Below are 20,896 nucleotides of genomic sequence, written 5' to 3' on the forward strand. Positions count from 1 at the left end.
ACTGTTCACATTGTACAATTCCTAATGTAGGGTACACTGTTCACATTATACAATACCCAATGTAGGGTACACTGTTCACATTGTACAATTCCTAATGTAGGGTACACTGTTCACATTATACAATACCCAATGTAGGGTACACTGTCCACATTGTTCAATACCAAATGTAGGGTACACTGTCCACATTGTTCAATACCCAATGTAGGGTACACTGTTCACATTGTACAATACCTAATGTAGGGTACCTATGTTCACATTATACAATACCCAATGTAGGGTACACTGTCCACATTGTTCAATACCAAATGTAGGGTACACTGTCCACATTGTTCAATACCAAATGTAGGGTACTATGTTCACATTGTATGATACCAAATGTAGGGTACACTGTCCACATTGTTCAATACCAAATGTAGGGTACACTGTCCACATTGTTCAATACCAAATGTAGGGTACTATGTTCACATTGTATGATACCAAATGTAGGGTACTATGTTCACATTGTTCAATACCTAATGTAGGGTACACTGTTCACATTGTATGATACCTAATGTAGGGTACACTGTTCACATTGTACGATACCTAATGTAGGGTACTATGTTTACATTGTACAATGCCTAATGTAGGGTACACTGTTCATATTGTATGATACCTAATGTAGGGTACTATGTTTACATTGTACAATACCTAATGTAGGGTACACTGTTCACATTGTACGATACCAAATGTAGGGTACACTGTTCACATTATACAATACCCAATGTAGGGTACACTGTTCACATTGTACAATTCCTAATGTAGGGTACACTGTTCACATTATACAATACCCAATGTAGGGTACACTGTTCACATTGTACAATTCCTAATGTAGGGTACACTGTTCACATTATACAATACCCAATGTAGGGTACACTGTCCACATTGTTCAATACCAAATGTAGGGTACACTGTCCACATTGTTCAATACCCAATGTAGGGTACACTGTTCACATTGTACAATACCTAATGTAGGGTACCTATGTTCACATTATACAATACCCAATGTAGGGTAAACTGTCCACATTGTTCAATACCAAATGTAGGGTACACTGTCCACATTGTTCAATACCAAATGTAGGGTACTATGTTCACATTGTATGATACCAAATGTAGGGTACACTGTCCACATTGTTCAATACCAAATGTAGGGTACACTGTCCACATTGTTCAATACCAAATGTAGGGTACTATGTTCACATTGTATGATACCAAATGTAGGGTACTATGTTCACATTGTTCAATACCTAATGTAGGGTACACTGTTCACATTGTATGATACCTAATGTAGGGTACACTGTTCACATTGTACGATACCTAATGTAGGGTACTATGTTTACATTGTACAATGCCTAATGTAGGGTACACTGTTCATATTGTATGATACCTAATGTAGGGTACTATGTTTACATTGTACAATACCTAATGTAGGGTACACTGTTCACATTGTACGATACCAAATGTAGGGTACACTGTTCACATTGTACGATACCTAATGTAGGGTACACTGTTCACATTGTTCAATACCAAATGTAGGGTACACTGTTCACATTGTACGATACCGAATGTAGGGTACACTGTTCACATTGTACGATACCTAATGTAGGTACTATGTTCACATTGTACAATTCCTAATGTAGGGTACTATGTTCACATGGTACAATACCTAATGTAGGGTACACTGTTCATATTGTACGATACCAAATGTAGGGTACTATGTTCACATTATACAATACCTAATTTAGGATACCTATGTTCACATTGTTAAATACCTAATGTAGGATACTATGCTCACATTGTACAATACCTAATGTAGGGTACTATGTTCACTTGCACATTGTACAATACCAAATGTAGGGTACTATCAGAGCTCCTGATAACTTTTTGAGCAATGTTTTGAGCACCTTTTGAACTCACATTCTACATTACCAAATTATTTTTGAAGTTTGTATGAAATTGACAGTTTTATATACTAATAGATACATGTTTTATGAATTTCACATCAGATATTCTGAAGCTGTCTTTGAAAAAAATCACTTGAGAGAAACATTCAGATTTAGTTGCATAAAAGTATATGGCTATGAAGTCAAGTTTGTTTCAAATGTGCCACAGGGTGCTCACAAAGAGTTCAAGTGTTCAAGTGGAAATGTGCCAATGAGAATATGACTTGAACCATCATTGAACTCCTGATCTCCTTTCACCAGGCCTGTTTAATTAGCAGTTGTAATCAGTAAAGTTTCATTTTCATTGAGATTGTTAATTCTCTTTTATATTTGTGAACTATATTGTGCATTAACTGTGTGTATGTGTACTTCATTTCCAATGTGTTGGTCACATTTGTTTGTGGTTTCCAACAAATATTGTCAGAGGCATTGTTGTGCCCTTGATGCACCAGGAACCTTTTTTAACTTCGTCCTTACAATTTCAACCTTTCCATTGGTACTAAAATACAAGGAATTTTGAACCTAGAATTACCAGAATGGCATGATGTGATGGTACACACATCATCAGGATGCCTGGTTTGTAGTGCCCTCCTTATATACCAATTGCAAGGTGTTATGTTGAGATGCTATGTTTAGTTATTGTAATATTTTAGTTCATACCAGTACTATAATGTGTGGGTCATTGAGGTGAAGGACTATACACCAGTGACAGCAAAGTCCCTTTCATGAGTGTTCATTGATTTACATGCTGTCAGTTCAGTGAGGCATAGACCTGCGGTGCATTATATACAGTTCATCCTCCCCTTGCTGGGCTTAATGACTGGCCAGGATACAGCACACTAGCTGTTCCATGAACCCCCCTCTTTGTGTGTCTGCAGCTTCACCTGCTGGTATATAGAAGATTGCCGATGTCTCTCACTCTGTGGTAGATATCATGTCTTCTGTGCTTGAGCTGACCTACTTACAGTGCTGGCTGGCTGACTGACTGACTGACTGACTGGCTGGCTGGCTGTGGGTAGTGTCATTGGTACAGTGAGATGGGCAGACATTAGGCAGGTACACTCTGTGAGGGACAAAGTTGAACAGGCAGAGGCTTGCCTGATACAAGAAGGAAGTGACAAGGGTCACTGATACGGGTGGAGAGGCAGGGTTTGGGAGGGGCGGGGTCTGTGTGCCTTGTGCTGTCAGGACAGAATAGAAGGTCATCTAGCTGTGTTTAGTGTCAGCATATGCTTGTCCTTCAGGAAGGAGCATGGCCATGGCAATGTGCCACATTACTATGTTGCTTACATCTGTGTGATGTTAAAGGTTGATGCGGATGATAATTGTTGTTTCCTCAGCATACATAGGTACCAAGTGCTGCCCTGCATTGATAGGGCAACATTTCGACTTGCCTCTACCTTGTCCACTTCAGTGACTCTCAACATGTAGAACTGATTACATCACCTGGGGAATATTCTACTCAGGAATGTTTTGTCTGGATAAATGTGTCATTTAGCTCCAGTTCTATAAACAATACTGTCATCCCTCTTCATCCTATGTCTGCTCAGTTGAAGTGTGTTGAATGGACAGGTACTACAAACATTACAAAAAGTAAAGGGGGACAGATAAGACCACAGTATTTTTGGTATTTACAGATTTAAATTACCGAAGATAAAATATATTTGTCAAGCTCAGTTTTTTAAGTTGTACTTTGTTAAGTGGTGAAAAAGAAAGTTCAGCTAGTGCATTCCTTATTTATACACGATATTGAGTATCTTAACGGTTACATGCAAAAATGCGAATGTAACATTTAAAAAGTTTCGTTACTTTTTGTCCTGGTTTTTTTTCTGCTTTATCACATACGATGTGACTAGATACGCTGAAACTACTTTTATTTTATTTTGATTGTGGCATTTGGCAGACTACCGATTGACCAACGCGATGCATAGTAAACACTGTACTGGAGGGATATTATGAAAGGTCAGGATATGAAGTGTGCCCCTCAGTATCACTCTAAGATTCATTGATAAAAATACTGCAGAAATAGGTATGTACACAGAAGGGTGTAGTCTGCTGTCCTTTGATTTTTGTAATGTCCCCTCACAAGACAATGACTGTTGAACTAGATACATACCGGACATAGAGCATGTGTTGAATGAAATGTCCGTGCAAAACATGATGCTTGAAATACCTTTAGAGGAATCAAAAATCACAATTGAAAAAGGGGGCATGGGTGGCCCAGTTGCCTGAGGCCCTGCAAATTGCTGTGCAGAGTTGTCTCTTGGACACGCCAGAAACCTGTGATTGTGGGACCGCTCTGATAGGTTTGTCAGCACCATACCCATGCTCACCAAAGTGGTATACATCTGAGACCTGCGTCACTTCGGGCTTTCTTCCAACATCAAGCTGACACTCCGTGATACAACTTGAGTACTGTTGAAAGTTCTCACTCGCAAATAGAGAAAGGTCTTTGTATATATTAATTGTTTCAAGAATGATGAATTTGCTGTAGCATCTGTGTAGTGGGTCGTCATCCATTTGTCATCCATAGATGGATTTGCTGTAGCGTCTGTGTAGTGGGTTGTCATGCATAGATGGATTTGCTGTAGCGTCTGTGTAGTGGGTCTTCATCCATAGATGGATTTGCTGTAGCGTCTGTGTAGTGGGTTGTCATGCATAGATGGATTTGCTGTAGCATCTGTGTAGTGGGTTGTCATGCATAGATGGATTTGCTGTAGCATCTGTGTAGTGGGTCGTCATCCATTTGTCATCCATAGATGGATTTGCTGTAGCATCTGTGTAGTGGGTCGTCATCCATTTGTCATGCATGGATGGATTTGCTGTAGCGTCTGTGTAGTGGGTCGTCATCCATAGTTGGATTTGCTGTAGCATCTGTGTAGTGGGTCGTCATCCATAGTTGGATTTGCTGTAGCATCTGTGTAGTGGGTCGTCATCCATAGTTGGATTTGCTGTAGCATCTGTGTAGTGGGTCGTCATCCATAGATGGATTTGCTGTAGCATGTGTGTAGTTGCAGGGATTTATCCAGACCTGCTCAGAGGCCAATATTCGGTCCTAAGTCAGCAGCCAATGTCATTAAATATTCCCAATTTGGAACTAAACATTTCCCAATTCATGTTCCTATGTAGAACAAATACCTAATGTTGTAGCCTTGTAGAAGTAACCTGTGTTCACTTATAACAAGGGGGGGCGCGGGTGGCCCAGTCGTCTGAGGCACTGCGATTCGCTGTGCAGAGTTGCGTCCCTTCGGCACGCCAGAAACCTATGTTTGTGGGTTCGAATCCCGGTTCGTCCGATTATGTTTCTAGGTTTGACCGCACTATACCGTGCTCGTGGGTTTCATCGAAGTGGTAAACGTCTGAGACCTGCATCACTTCGGGCTTTTCTCCCACATTTAGCTGACAAGCTTAACTGGAATAATGTTGAAAGCGGCATTAAACCCAACTCACTCACTTATAACAAGACCAATAAATAGGAAAAGGATTGAATGTTTCATTTATTTATACTATTTAAATGCAATCTCAAAATACCTCTGAATTTAAGAAAATATGAACTATCCCAATCATGAACAAAATAATGATTTTTCACAATTTGCCTCCCAGGGGCACTTAGTTAAGAATCCAAGCTAAATCCCTGGCTTCAAAATTATCTTTTACAGATTTCTGGGAGAGATGAAACAAAATTTGAACTCTTGACAATATAAAATGTATAAAATATGTTGAGGTCAATTAAATTGTACAAGAATTTCTATGATCTTTATCAACCTCTAAATTATCCCTAATGACAAATAGGCTAGTACTCTATATGTTAGATAACAATATTTGTTTTTTAGAGTTACAAGGAAAGTAATATTAATTAAGAATGTTTTTCTGTTTTGAAGTGTTGACCCTAAGCAACATGCCATATCTTGTTTCAATAAGTGTATAACATTGAGTAAAGGTTTTTCAGTGTCTCATTGTTTATTAATGAGACATAATTGTTGTGGCAAATGTTGTTGTGGATGACCCATCACATCCTTTGTACCCAACTGTGTTTGTGGAAATGGTTGAGGATTTCAGGAACATGTTCAACCTATACCTGGATGCCAGAGTGTTGCGATTCTTTCTGTCACAGGTGTGTCTGTGTGTGTATTGAGATTGCTTATTCTCTGAGCCTTCTGTGTCAGTTCAGTAATCAGGTAGAAATGGTTGACAATGTCTCTGATGTTGAGAGTGGTGGAGTGTCACTGTGACTTAGCTGGTGTGGCTTGTGACCGGTTCCCTCCACCATAGCCCACACTGTCTGACCACCTGTAGGCTGGGGAGGACACTAGTGGTGAACAGTTGGGTCTGGATTGTCTGTGGAGTGTTTGGTGAGGAAGTGGGTTGATGTTCTGATATGATGCTTCTTTCAGTGGTATTGATATTTACATGGAGTTAGTCAGCCAGCCACCAGTCTGCAGCGGCCACCAACAGCCTGCAGTGACCTACTTTCCGCCTCCATAGCTTCTACTCCTGTGAGAGCCTCACTAGCTGATCACTGCACAGTCCTTCAGCAACATGGCTTGATCTTTGGATGTTCACAGATGCAACACATCACACATCATTGCAGATGACAGGAATGAACAACTGATTTGTAATGACCCTTGTTTGGTGGGAGCACAGTGTCAACTTGGTACATACCAGACTCATGTTGGAACTCTTGCTGTTATTTGTTTTGGGTAAAGATTTCCTTCAGTTGTATTCAAGCTCCAGTCGTGTCATGTGGTGTGGTTAAACTGTTAATTTTGGAGTTAGACACCATGTGCTTTATTTTCCATCATTAATAGTCAGATAATTTTGTGTATCATAGTCAAGAGTTCAATAAATATTTTTGTTGACTGAATGCTAGCCAGTAGAAAGACAGATGCCAGTAAACATGGTTAAGGCATAAGCTGAAAGCATCAGTACCCCAGTTATCAATGATTAAGTTCTATATAACGCACAGTGTGGTGTCTACTGGACCTGTTGCTATGGTATGTTACAGATAGGCTATTGACCTCTTGTGCAGGTGTAGTTCACATAGCAAGTGCTTGTTTGGACATAATGCTTAATGTCCATTTTTTCATGATCCTTCCTCATGTTCCTGTGATGTATTTTGTTACAATAAAGCCACATGAAATAATGACTGTCATTGCTAATACTGACTTACGAATGTCTTGTGTTTTTGCCACTCAATACAATGACCTGCACGTTAGTCTCATGTTTAGTCATGTTCCTCAATGTTCCATTGAAAGATTGCCTGCCAATGTTAGTATGGGCAAGTACAATACAAGGCTGCTTGATATGGAAACTTACATAATTTCTGGTTTATTGATTATTTTCTAAGTGGCTAATGTGTAAAGTCATATGTCTTGATATACAGGGCTTCAGTTTGTAGGCCGTGTATTGTAACTTTTGGTTTCTCCTGATCAGCAGTCAACTGAGAATTGCAATATGAGAACTGATACCTGGCGCAGTCTTGGTGATTGTATACAATGTAATTTTTTTACCAATAGAAAAAGCTTGATGAAAGCATACATAAGCCGACCCCTTTCTACAGAATCTTTTTTCTGATCCTAACAGTTTGGCTTATCTGGTCATATACAGTAGTTATGATAGTTCATTTGAACTTGTCTTTCAAAAACTACAGAGTATGCAGTAAGTATGAGACCAATTAGGCTATTTCAGCAGGCGTACACCAGAGCTAATTTCCGAAACACAATTACGAGCTAATTTACTTTCCGAGTCAAGCCTATATTTAGAACCGTTATATACATCTAAAACATAATTTATTTTTTTTAAATGTTTTTATTTCTCTAAATGTTTACTCATTTTGGGAATGAAACCAAATAGAGTGATGATAAGATGAGTGTAAACATATTGGTTACCCAATGAAAAATAAACCAATTAAAATAGAAACCGCCAGAGGGCCGAGTAAAAATTCAATTGCTCAAAAAGTTATCTGGAGCTCTTCTGAACTTGGCTTTGTACATATATTTCTGCAGATTTTGATGTTATTATTAGACAATACTAGTAATCGCAATCATAACATTTACATTTTGCATAAACATTCCTAAACATGCCCCACTTGCTTATATATTACCTCGGAAGTGAGCAGTGTGCACATAACATGAAAGTAGGCTCTGTCTCATCATGCTCATTGTGTGACACAGTCATAACTTCCCGCTCTGAGAGCTTTGTTGCAAAGCTTAGATGTGTGTGTGCCGAAGACAATAACAAGTACCTGACACATGAAACAGGCTGTTTGATTGGCTGTTATCTATATTAAGTGTTGTTACAATTGGCTAACACTCACATATACATGTAAAGCTCTCGCTAATATGAGGAATGGTAAGTGTTTCATAGACACTTTTGATTTTTTTGTCGAATCAATATTTTGGAAAGAAGGGAATATGACATGAATTGGGCATAAATTTGATAGGACCACAGTCATAGACTTCTGTTCATGATTCATAATCTCAGGGAGGTCAACATGAAGTGGAAGAGTGAGCGGTCAATGGTTAGCATCGTTTTGGACATGTTGGACTGATCGTTAGTGCCAAGAATAGTGGTAGTCTTTTGTTACAAGAGGGTCCAAATTGAACTTTGCCAGTGGTTGCCTCTTTTGCACTACATTTTGCAATGAAGTGTGCTAGTATCCTTTATGATTGTTGGTTTGTCATTTTTGTCTAATCAGTATCCGTGACCAATGCCAACCATGGGCTCCATCGAAGTAGTAAATATTTGGGACCATCATTTTTTGGCTTTCTTCCCTCGTTGCCCCAAAATTGACACTGTGATACAGTGATCCCTCGCTATTGTGCTCTTCGATAAAGCGCTACCTCGGTTACTGCGCGCGGTAACGCATGGCTCCCAAAATGTATGTACACCATTAATACTGAGAGTTTTACACAGACATGATTGTATTGTTGTTCGTTGTTCATTTGCACACACCGGTAACGCTTCTCTTTGCATAATCAACCGTTTATCGCTGAATGGAGTTCTAATAATCTGTTTGAAAACATCCGCGGCAAGTCCCGGAAATACGATTGTTCTACTAGTTAACTTTTCACACTATACTTAATTTGATCTTAGAAGCGCATGCATGCAATAAAAGAGAACCACAAGCGAAGTTTATATTCTTAATTAGTGGGCAATCCAATTTGAGGCGACACTGTCAACTCACATGTTGCTGTCACAACATGGCGGTCATTCCTTTTGATTCGGATCAAGTAACCGTGTCTATTACTACCATTATCGATCGATATTTTCTTGTAAGTAGACTACATTCACATTGAATGTGACAGTTAAGGCTTGTAAATAATAACAAACGGCGAAAACAATGGATGTATATTTTTACACTATGAATGGTAAACAACTTGTATCATTGCAATGTGCGAGACAAGGCGAAGATCGTGAGATTGGCCGAGCGCGCTCCCCCGCCTCGGCCTCGGTTAAACGGCTCATCGTCTATAACGCCCACCAATTATTTGGACCCCATAGATAGCGTTGTAGCGAGGGACCACTGTATAACTGAAATATGTATCAAAGTCTCACTCACTCACGCATGCACGCACGCCATAATCATAATTTAGAAAACCTTTCTTTGACAGAACATGTGTTAAAATTACTCATTTCACTTGTGCAAGATTTAAACTAATTTCATGATTTTGTGATTTTTGTTTTCCGGTTTCAGAACGTTCCCTCAGAAACAGATGAAGTACCTTCCGATCAGAAATCTGCAGAAACTGGTAGCCAGGATGCATTGAATGGCTCATCAGAGGATGACCTTGCACTGATAAACTTTGTGGGTATGAAGATGGGGGATGGGATTGACAAGACAACTGATCCAGGAGATGACAGTGAACCAAAGGAATTGGAAAATAATCCAACCAATGGCACGCCACATATTGATCATCTAGCTAAAATTGACCAATCAAAGCCCACAAAAGAAGACATGTTGAAGAGGGAGTCCCGAGCCAAGCTGTCTCCTGGGAGGCTGCAGACCGGGGGAGACAAACCTCACAATTACCCTATTGTCACCAGTCTCCACAAAGTGCAACTTAATATCAATCTTTCCGAGAATGAAGTCAACGATGGGACCGATTCTGGGATATCTTGTTTGTCAAATTGTGATTCCAAGAGCTCTGAGTCCACAAATGATGCTTTGTCTACAGACAATAATGCAGCTCTAGAAACAGAAAGAACTGACCTCACAAATGGTGCTGGAGAAGAAACAAAGGTAGACTCAGAAATAACATTAAAGCTTTCTGCCAATTCAAGTGTTTCAAATTCATCTAAAGACAATTTAGGAAAACTGAGTGTTTCAAAAACATTGCCGAAAGCTCGAAAATCTGTTCAATCATCAGCTAAAACTTCCATAAAGACTGTCAACTTAGCACCTATAACTAACAGAACTGTCAAACTGGCTGACCTAGAAAGTGCTTTAAAATGTGATAAGGTTATAGAATCTGATTCCATGAGAAAGGACGGCAGTGAAGAAGATCTCATGAACAATAATAATGATTCTGCAGGGGAAAGTCGAACTGATGAGAAAGGTGGAATGAAGGTAAAGAAGAAGAGGAAGTTTAAGGCAGGAAACTACAGTTTCCCAGGCCAAAAGAAAAAGAAGAAGTATTTAAAGAAAATGGATGATAGTTTAGACAATAGTTGTAACCACAGTGTGAGCAGCAATGCTAGTTTAGATGATATGGATGGATACGACGACCGAGTGGACAATGATGACATTTTCAATAGCAGCACAGAATGTCCACCAAAGGGGAACACCAGTGCCACTGATGTTATGGCTGTTCTCTCACAGAATTCCCATTTAGCTTTCAAGGCAGCAGCAAAGACAAAAATAACCGCTCGGAAAAAAATTAGGACTTCTACATCTCCTCATGCGAAAAGTGTCATGGATATGCTGAACTCATTGCGGAAATCACAAAATAACAGGCAGCAAGAAGATAGTGATGTGAGTAGTGTATTTGTCCCCCATTACACCCGTTACCCCCATTACCCCAGAAGATTAGGGGGTCACAATGGTTGATGTGAATTAATAATACTTGTTGATGACCAGGAAACATTGTCACGGCCTAGACTCTACAATTAGTTTGTCAAGGGTAGATTACTCACTGACAGACAGCTGTAACAAAGATCTTATGTATAACTCATCACAGTGTTCAACAACATTCACACACTGTGGTTTAGGGATCTCTCTTTAACAGGACTGGCTGTTAAAAATTGTTTAAATCTTTGTCCAAATACCTTTGTTCAGGCCTGGCTATGTATTCTAATGAGCTTCCTAAATAGCAAACTGATGAGCAGAACTCTTACAATAGTTGTATCCCTTCCTTGTACGTGTTTATTAACTGCTCCGACATAGTCAGACTTTGTGAAAGAAAGTCTTTAGTCCAACTAAGCAGTGCCAGGTACATGAAGTAAGATTGGCGATAGGTGGAATTATGAAATGTGGTCCCAAACATCTTGACCAATAAATACCTGGCAATGCTGATATGTTAAATCATAACTTATATATGTACTTAAGAACAGGGCTTGAATTTGTCACCAACATACATCCAGATAACATGGTTAATCCCATGCCCCCTGTCAAATATGATGATAATGCTTTGTCAGTGCTTTCCAAGCCATTGAACATGTTACAGCTGTTGATTAAAGGTCCCAGGCTAACTCAATTGATTTCATCACAACCTTGTGACTTGTGTGGATAAGAATGTACAGTGATCTGGTTCACTTTTTTATCTCCTAATTTAGTGAAGCTTCAGTGTGGTATGTCCATTTAGCATCATCAGAAATAATATTTTGCTTAAACCTGTTCTTGTGATAAAAGCTGGCCTACCTTTAGAATACAGTACCACAAACTTTTCAAACACGTGATCATACCCTATGACGTAATTTGTAGTATTTTGTTGCCAGTCACACCGGCGAAACAGTGCCCTGTGATGTCAGGGGTCATCGGGTGTGCATTAGCTCCTCCCAGTGATCTATCATCTCTACACGCAATGTCATTGAAAACGCCCTGCGGTGTTGAGAGTTTTGAGTATTTGTTTACTATTATAGCCTGCGGCAGCGCATTTTAGAGCAAGCGCTAGTTTACGAAAGCACTTTTATTTTTTATATATTTTTTATTTCTTTTTTCTCGTAATTGAAGTGGATAAAATGGTTATAAATGGGAACTAATATACATGTATTATTTTTTGGTTCATTAATTTTCATTATTATGCACAAGAATGCAGTTTATGAGGGATATTATATTGGCGCTGAACACATCCAAATGTCGCCAATGTTAGGGTAGGTTACCCCAAACTCTATCCTTAGCCCTTGGATCCCCTTTACGATAAATCACCCCTTTACGATCATTAGGGTTAGAACCCGTTTAGTGGCTATTAGATTACCTGAAGTCTATCCTTAACCCTTGGATCCCCTTTACGATCAATCACCCCTTTACGATCATTAGGGTTAGGTACTCGTTTAGTGGCTATTATAGATTATATAGCGGCTCCTAATATTCTTCACCAAAAACGTCGAGTATAAAGGATGAAATGGTTTGTGTCGAATATTTTGGCTACTGGAAACTGTCCTGGAACATTCACACAAGCCACTTTCAATGGCTACATTTTTTCAGTACTGATTCAAAAGCGAACTAGCCGTTGTGTCGTGACTAGTCATGCTTATTCCTCCATCGTTCCTTACTATTATCCACATCATCCTTACAGTTTTCCCTACCACACTTTTCTGTCACAAAAATCACCCGACGAATTATTAAATACCATATCATTCATGCGTACTCGCGAGTTTGACGTCTGACGTCTGACGCCTGGAGCCGTTTTCAGTTCGCGGCATATCGGCTCATTCCTCACCACTCCGTATTTTGTAGATTACGGAATGGAATGAGTGTGCCTAAACGCATCAGGATCATTCTTAAATGTCCGTAGTCACCACGCCTACCCGTAACCTTCGTAAGTGTCCGTCACCTATTCGACCCTTTTCGTTCAGTTCCGTAACGTCATAGGCATCACTAGGTAAATTTGCACTAAGTTTAACAGTGTGGACGTTGCTCAGTCGGTTAGCTGTCAGGCTAACAATCCGAAGGTCGCGGGTTCGCGTCTGACAGATTCTCACAAAATTTGTTGCTTGTCTTGAGACATGTGACCTACGGCAGAGATCGTCCTCACAGAAGTTGTGGTACTGTATTCTAAAGGTGCTCCTAAAAGTCTTATCATTACTTCTACCTGTTCTATAGATGTAGTCACACGTCATTTTTCGACATTGTCTGTAGATATCCTGAATTGCACTGATGCATGCGAAACTTTGCAGCTAAGGTTCTGTAGGTATGTCAAACCCTTCACTTCACAGTGGTGTTGAATATGTTGTAACAAGAGAATCTTTATGCCTCAGTTGTTTTAGTTATATTCAAATGGCCTGACGGAAAAACTCCTGATATGCCGGTCTGGTAGAGTTATCACTTCTAAAACAGAAAGACAAAGGTGCTTTCCTCAAAGTGCAGATGATGTTCCTGTAGAACAGTAGAAAGGTCAATTGTCATCCCCCGCATGGAGGAAGGACACCAGTTACACTCATACTCAAGGCTGGCACAAAGTCAGCCTTTCTGACTGGCAGTATATCAGTAGTCTTGCTAGTCAAATAATTATCATTTGTGATTTTGTTAGGGGCACAATGGGTATATCTGATTATACTAAGTGTGTTTCAATTTTAGTTGTCAGGTATGAAGTAATGGTAACGAATGGACCACAGGCCTAGATGGGAGTGTGTGAGAGAGTATTGTATGTATTGTATGTAGACCAGGGGCATACTGGTAGTAGGCTGGGAGAATACTACCGCCTAAGATGGGAGAATACTACATGCTTAGATGTTAGAATACTACAGGCTTCGGTAGAACACTACAGCCTTAGATGTGAGAATACTACAGCCTTAGATGTGAGAATACTACAGGCTTAGATGGGAGTATATTACAGGCTTCGATAGAACACTACAGCCTTAGATGTGAGAATACTACAGCCTTAGATGTGAGAATACTACAGGCTTAGATGGGAGAATATTACAGCCTTAGATGGGAGAATATTACAGCCTTAGATGGGAGAATACTACAGGCTCAGATGGGAGAATACTACAGGCTAAGATGGGAGAATACTACAGGCTCAGATGGGAGAATACTACAGGCTTAGATGTTAGAATACTACAGCCTTAGATGGGAGAATACTACAGCCTAAGATGGGAGAATACTACAGCCTTAGATGGGAGAATACTACAGGCTTAGATGGGAGAATACTACAGCCTTAGATGGGAGAATACTACAGGCTTAGATGGGAGAATACTACAGGCTTAAATGGGAGAATACTACAGGCTTAGATGGGAGAATACTACAGCCTTTGATGGGAGAATACTAGATGGGAGAATACTACAGGCTTAGATGGGAGAATACTACAGCATTTGATGGGTGAATACTCAACGAAAGAAATTAACAGTTTATATCTACTAGTCCTTATACTGATAACATATATCAGAACTCTTAAAAAGTCAATTTTCTACTAATCCTTATGATACCTCAACTATTGGGCATTGTGGCAAGGACTTTCGGACTAATGCCAATTTCTAACGCTGGTACTACAGGCTGAGATGGGAGAATACTACAGGCTGAGATGGGAGAATACTGCAACCTTAGATGCGTGTGTCTGTGAGTGTATTGTATGTAGGCCAGGGACATACTGGTAGTAGGCTTGGAGAATACTACAGCCTAAGATGGGATTGATCCCCGTTCTCATCATAGCAAAAGATGCTAAAAGATGGTACTGGTTACCTTGCCTTGTGCTTGGCAATAAGGGGCTAAAACAACGACTGGTCAACTTGGAGTCAGTTTACTGTGTCTGAGTGAGGCATTCATGTCAAATTGCGGCAGGGTATCTCAGTGAGCTAGCACTAAAGGATCAGCATTAGTCCGTACCAGTACAAGCAGCCACAACACGCATGCACACAAGCGTGTGCGCACATTGCTATTCAAGTGAAATAATCTTGATTGTGACATTAGACCCCATTTCATTTCACCTGACCTCACCTCGCCTAACCATTGGGCGGTCGGGTTGCCTCGTGGTTAAAGCGTTGGCTTGTCACGCCTAAGACCCGGTTTTGATTCCTGACATGGGTACAATTTGTGAAGCCCATTTCTGGTGTCCCCCACCGTGATATTGCTGGAATATTGCTAAAAGCGGCGTAAAACCATACTCGCTCGCTCACTCACTCACTCACTCACTCACTCACTCACTCACTCACTCACTCACTCACTCACTCTAATTATACCAGGATGATTTTAAACAGATGAAAGACATGTACAACCTCTGACTCCCTTGCATGCCATCACATTCATGTGGGTAGGCTGTCAGCATGCTCAGTATGTCACACAAAGTGACTTCATAAACTAGAAATATACTGCAATATAAAATCTAATCCATGTTTTAGTTTTGCATTTAACACATGTTCTCCCACAAACCACCGCATAAACATCCATAACGTTAGTTGCTTACAAACTGTTTGAGGTTGGTTTTTTCATTGGTTAATCTGTGTATGACATGCGACTTCATGGGACCATTTAAAAAAAACCTCATGACTTTACATAGTGTCAAATAATGATCGCGATTATTAAGATTCGTTTTATCGTAAACAGTACTGAAGAATCAATAATTAAATTTTCCTTTCATGAGATTCTTTCTTTGGCACAATTTCAGTACAAGAAATAATGCACAAGAACCTTGAAACCATCTTGTGACATTATGATCACATGTTTTATTTTTTTATCAGATGTGCATTGTGGTATATTGCACATGCTTGAACAAGCTAAGTTGTTGTAAACACTGATGCATGTTTTTTTGGCAATGTTTTGAGAAATAAACTTACAGAATTACTGCTATGTCAAGAGTTACCAACAGCATTTTAATGGAAAAATATTTACAAGCAACAAAAGAATGTCAACTAGTTGACAATACAATTTTCCAATCGACAGTCAGGGTATTAAACTAACTGGTCCTTAACCCTCATGGTGCCTGGACGTCAGTCAGCCTGCAAACCGCTCAGTGCCGCACTGTGCTGACGTCGCGGTTACAAAAACGTATACATTGTATCAAAAGTGTTGCAACGTCTTTATTTCTTCACACAGTGTAACCAAATTGTATAACATGCAACTCGAGTTGATTGTCTTTCCAACAGTATCTAAAGTCACCAAATCCAAAAGATCTATGCACTGCCCAGCCATCGATAAAAGTGCTGGTATTATAAGTTTCCTACTTTTCCACATTAATCGTAATATGGACGCACCCGAATATGGCAAGCAAAGTCAGGTAAGCGCCCTTGTTTGAAATCTAAATGACCAATAATTCATATCATTGGCAAGTACATGTCCTAACAGTGATAGACATATGATATTTATGTTGAAGTACACATTCACTGCAAATTTTCTGTGAGTTATATTTACCGATAAAAAATCCCGATGAAATTGTGCGTGTTTTTGACGTCAAAACAAAATTGACGGAAGTGGTCGTTGTTAATTCATACGCAGACTGTTTCAAAGATTATGTCACAAAACGAATGACAGTTTGGAATGTATATCTTGAAGAAATCTCGGCTACGTCCATGTATGTTTCAGTGACCGTGCTCTTTTGTTAGTTATAAAAACAACTTCTGGGTAATTGACATCGTACATTTTCAAAGGACAAAATGTGAAAGATCGCTAAACAGCCCTAACAATACTCAAATTGACATCGCTCAATATCGGGCATCATTAATATTTCTTAATAATTAACAAAATTATACTACCGTAACACCACCCAAGAGTAAGTACATGTAGATTCAATCAAAATTGTTGAAACGTTTTCTTGGGCAGCAAATCTATTCAACAAACCTATTTTCGATCACTCGCAACTCGGGCGCCATATGTCATTGTTTCACTATGGCCACCAGAAAACATACATCCTCGTACCACCTCGTATTTCGCACTTGGCTGCCTAACTTAGACCTTTGCTAAAAAAATACTTGTATGACCAGTCCATGAAATACCACTTTTTCTTTCATTTTTTTATTTGTTGTATGAATACGACTTTAGAAGTGTATTTACACCTAGCTATAGGTATGTACATTTAAGGACATACGTGTTAGTTTATTTCCACTAGTTTCCCATTCAATCCCATTCTACTAAAGGAAAAGTTTGAAATAGATAATGATCGTAGGTCAATGAAAGTAATGGAATTATTTGTCATAAAAGGAAAAATATATTCTTGGTATTGAACTTCGAAAATTTAACAAGCAAAACCTTGAATAAAAATGGTTTATTATGTCTTTCCTTTTTTCTTAATTTTGGCCTAGCTAAACTAGATCTACAGCTTGGAGGGAAGATATACAAATTAAAATGGTGAAAAAAAACCCCACAAGAATGCATTGATTTTGCTCTTAGACAAACATTTATTTATAAAAAATATCGTTTTCATACTTAGGATACAAAACAAAGTAGAATCTAATTACTACTATGTCACTGGTCGAAGTATTTGGTAATTTAGATAATGCAAAGTGAAAAAAAGACATAAATATAACTATATAAAACATCAAAACGAAATCACATTTACACTGAAAACTTTTTGTCTTTCAGAAATTAATTATCTATATATTGTGAGTAGATCTAATTACTTTTACTGTTTATGTTATAAATTGAACCATTCGAGATTCCAATAGATGAAGCTAAAATATTAAAAATCTAGGTTGTTTAATATTGGATCCATTTTGACAGCTTTCTCATTGTACTCAACTAAATGCACATTATATTTTTGGAATATCAAGCATACAAACAGATATGAAAAGCACATGTCAACATACCAAAATTAGAAAACTGCGCCAAATATTCTAACACTGTTCGTCAAATGATATGCGGTCTCATTCACTCGTCGGTCGCCGTAGACATTTTCCAATCGTGATATACTAGATATGCTTTCTAGTTCAGTCAAAGAGAACATTGTTATTTGGAAAATGAAACCACGTGTATCCATTATACTACCACAACATTAGATCAGCTGTTTCATGTGACGTCATCAACGTCTCAACACGCGAGGTCAAATCACGCGCACCTGTCCAGACGACAAATTCACAGCGGCGGGAAATCATCGACCGTCTATTAGCCTATTTGAATAAAATTGCAGATTGTAAGGAAATAAAATTAATTTTACTCATTGCCGACATTTCCGATGACATATCAAATAAGAGTTGAAGACTTGCAATAGATTATCATACGTTAATCGAGAGTACAGTGTACATAAATAATTTGTAAATCTAATATTAATTTTTGATCTAATATCCATGGCAGAATGTTTGAAAACGAGCTATAATATATTCCATTTTCTGAAGAGATGAGTAATGTGTATTTGATGATACACAATTGGTTATCAATTATCTTCTACAATCACAGCATGTACCATGTACATTAGACTCATGGAAAATACTATCTCAGCAAACCAATCACAGCGCCATTATCACAGTTTCAATGAAAGGAAAAACAAATCGCAATTGAACTTTACAACACATCGTATCCATAAGCGGTTAATCCAAATGCAAAAAGGTATTGCTGGCATCATTGTAGAAGTTATGTTGATGTTTTCAGTAGTTGCATTATGTTTGTATCGCTTGTACCATCGTCAGAAACGGGGCCCGAGCTACCACATGTTGAACCGACCTTGACACAATTTGTTTACAATATGGCATCGACTCACGTTATATGTCGTGACCACACTTTTAAAATCTCCATTTGCCACAAAATGTGAAACAGTTAGGGCAAGTCACTCACACGGTCAGCTAGTTTGAGCAATCACACATGACTCTTAGTCATTTCATATGAAAAAAATAGCAGTTATTTGTCTGAACGGGCGAGTATGTAGGGCAACCGATAGACAAAAAAAAATCACGGCACTGCTATGATGCGAACGTGCCCTGTCGATCACTTCGGGCTTGGCCATTCAATGTTTAGGTTTTGATCATGAACCTCCTGCCCATAAATATACACTATACCAACTTAATATTAACGATTATAGCTATCTTTCCGTATCTTTGATTTGAATATTTTCTGTAAATCAGCATTATAAACAAAAAGACAATCTGCACTGTCGGTTTGTATGTAGCGCCGTGCTAAATCGCAATGACACACAGTCGATAAACATATGCCATACTTGAACAAAAAACTTCCCTGGCCGACTAAACTTTAGTTCTCTTACGCCAATAACTGTACATTGGGGACTAGTGAATCTTTCTGACCAGTCCGATCAGATTTCTTTTTCAAATTGGCTGTCTGATATAATAATAGTTACGTGTATGTGACAACGGTGCATAATAAAAAATTGCCTTCATTCGCATGAAGTTCAACATGGCAGAAAAAGATCGAGAAGCGCGGTAACCACATTACTAATCTCGCCATATTTTGCAATCCGTAGCACTGCATAAAATATGAGTTACACGATATTAACGTTGAGATTATTAGGGTGATGATGGTTATAAATTCATTCAATGAACGGCATAAATGTAATGGGAATATACACTGTCGTTTTCTCATGCGTACCGACCATTCCGCCATTATCGATAGTCGATAAAAATATACAAAACGTGTAAATAAACTTGTTCATTAAGGAGTGAACAGAATTGTATTTACGTGAATAAGTATACAGTTGGGAAAAATATGTCTTTCTGACCACTCAGGTCATATTTTTTCTTATGAACAAGGATTTTGTCTGAAAATATTTACGTGTATGTGACAATGGTGCATAATCAAAATTCGCCGTCATTCGCTTGGTGTTCAAACATGGCAGAAAAAGGCCGAGAAGAGCGGTGGCCACTTAACTAATCTCGCCATATTTCGCAATCCGTAGCATTGTATAAAGTATGAGTTACACGATGTTAAAGCTAAGATGATTGGGGTGATGATGGTTATAGTTTTGACTTTGCGCACTCAGTGTTAAATATCAAAATTCACAGTTTAAAAAGGGCATTTTCTCGGGACCATATATGGTCCCCTGGCACTATGCGGGTGTGAAAAGTGAGGGACCATATATGGTCCCGTGGCACCAAGAGGGTTAAGTCATTTAAGCCTTGGTTTCAGGGACCATGTTTTCATGATGTTAGTTACTGACAGGGTTGATGAAAATGTACCTGAAGCACAGGTGGGGTCTCCTCATACAGAGCCGTGTTGTATACTACAAGGGTTGAATGATAAATCCTTGCCAAACTGCATGTAGTTAAGGTAGTAGGACTAGTAGAAATTGGCCATTTTTAAGGGTTTTGCTATTTGTTATCATTATAAGGACTAGTGGACTAAAAATGTTAGTTTCTACCGCTGCAAGGGTTGACTGATAAGGCCTTAGCTTGTAGCATACTACAGAATTACTGATAAGGCCTGACTGAGCCTGTAGCATACTACGAGAGACTAATAAGCCCGAGTCTGTAGCATGGGGCAAGGGTTGACTGATAAGGTCTGAGCCTGTAGGATACAAGGGTTGACTGATAAGTCCTGAGCCTGTAGGATACAAGGGTTGACTGATAAGTCCTGAGCCTGTAGGATACAAGGGTTGACTGATAACTCCTGAGCCTGTAGGATACAAGGGTTGACTGATAAGGCCTGAGCCTGTAGGATACAAGGGTCGACTGATAAGTCCTGAGCCTGTAGGATACAAGGGTTGACTGATAAGGCCTGAGCCTGTAGCAAACTTGAGGAACGACAGGGAGAGCCTTCAAGACAACCCATGTCCTGGAAGACCTGTGATGTTGACAACACCAGAAATAATCCATGGAATTTACAATATCTTGATGACTGATTGGCGAATTACTGAACGTCATATTGCTTGTTTGGTATGCATTTCCAC

At 39.1% G+C, this 20,896-nt stretch overlaps 1 protein-coding gene across 5 annotated transcripts in view; it reads left to right on the forward strand.

Moving 5' to 3' along the window:
- LOC124124792 (histone-lysine N-methyltransferase EHMT2-like) overlaps positions 1-20,896 on the forward strand; it is a 90,629-nt gene that overhangs the window by 9,386 nt on the left and 60,347 nt on the right. For 4 of the 5 annotated variants that reach the window (XM_046488067.2, XM_046488064.2, XM_046488066.2 and 1 more), the window contains exon 2: positions 9,676-10,953. In XM_046488067.2, the coding sequence (XP_046344023.1) occupies positions 9,676-10,953 (1,278 nt within the window). Of the gene's footprint in view, positions 1-6,379; positions 6,680-9,675; positions 10,954-20,896 lie in introns of those variants that run through there. The other variant, XM_046488068.2, reaches the window with a different exon arrangement.

Source organism: Haliotis rufescens, unplaced genomic scaffold, assembly GCF_023055435.1.
Source record: "Haliotis rufescens isolate VD_foot unplaced genomic scaffold, xgHalRufe1.0.p SCAF_8, whole genome shotgun sequence".
Classification (NCBI taxonomy): domain Eukaryota; kingdom Metazoa; phylum Mollusca; class Gastropoda; order Lepetellida; family Haliotidae; genus Haliotis; species Haliotis rufescens.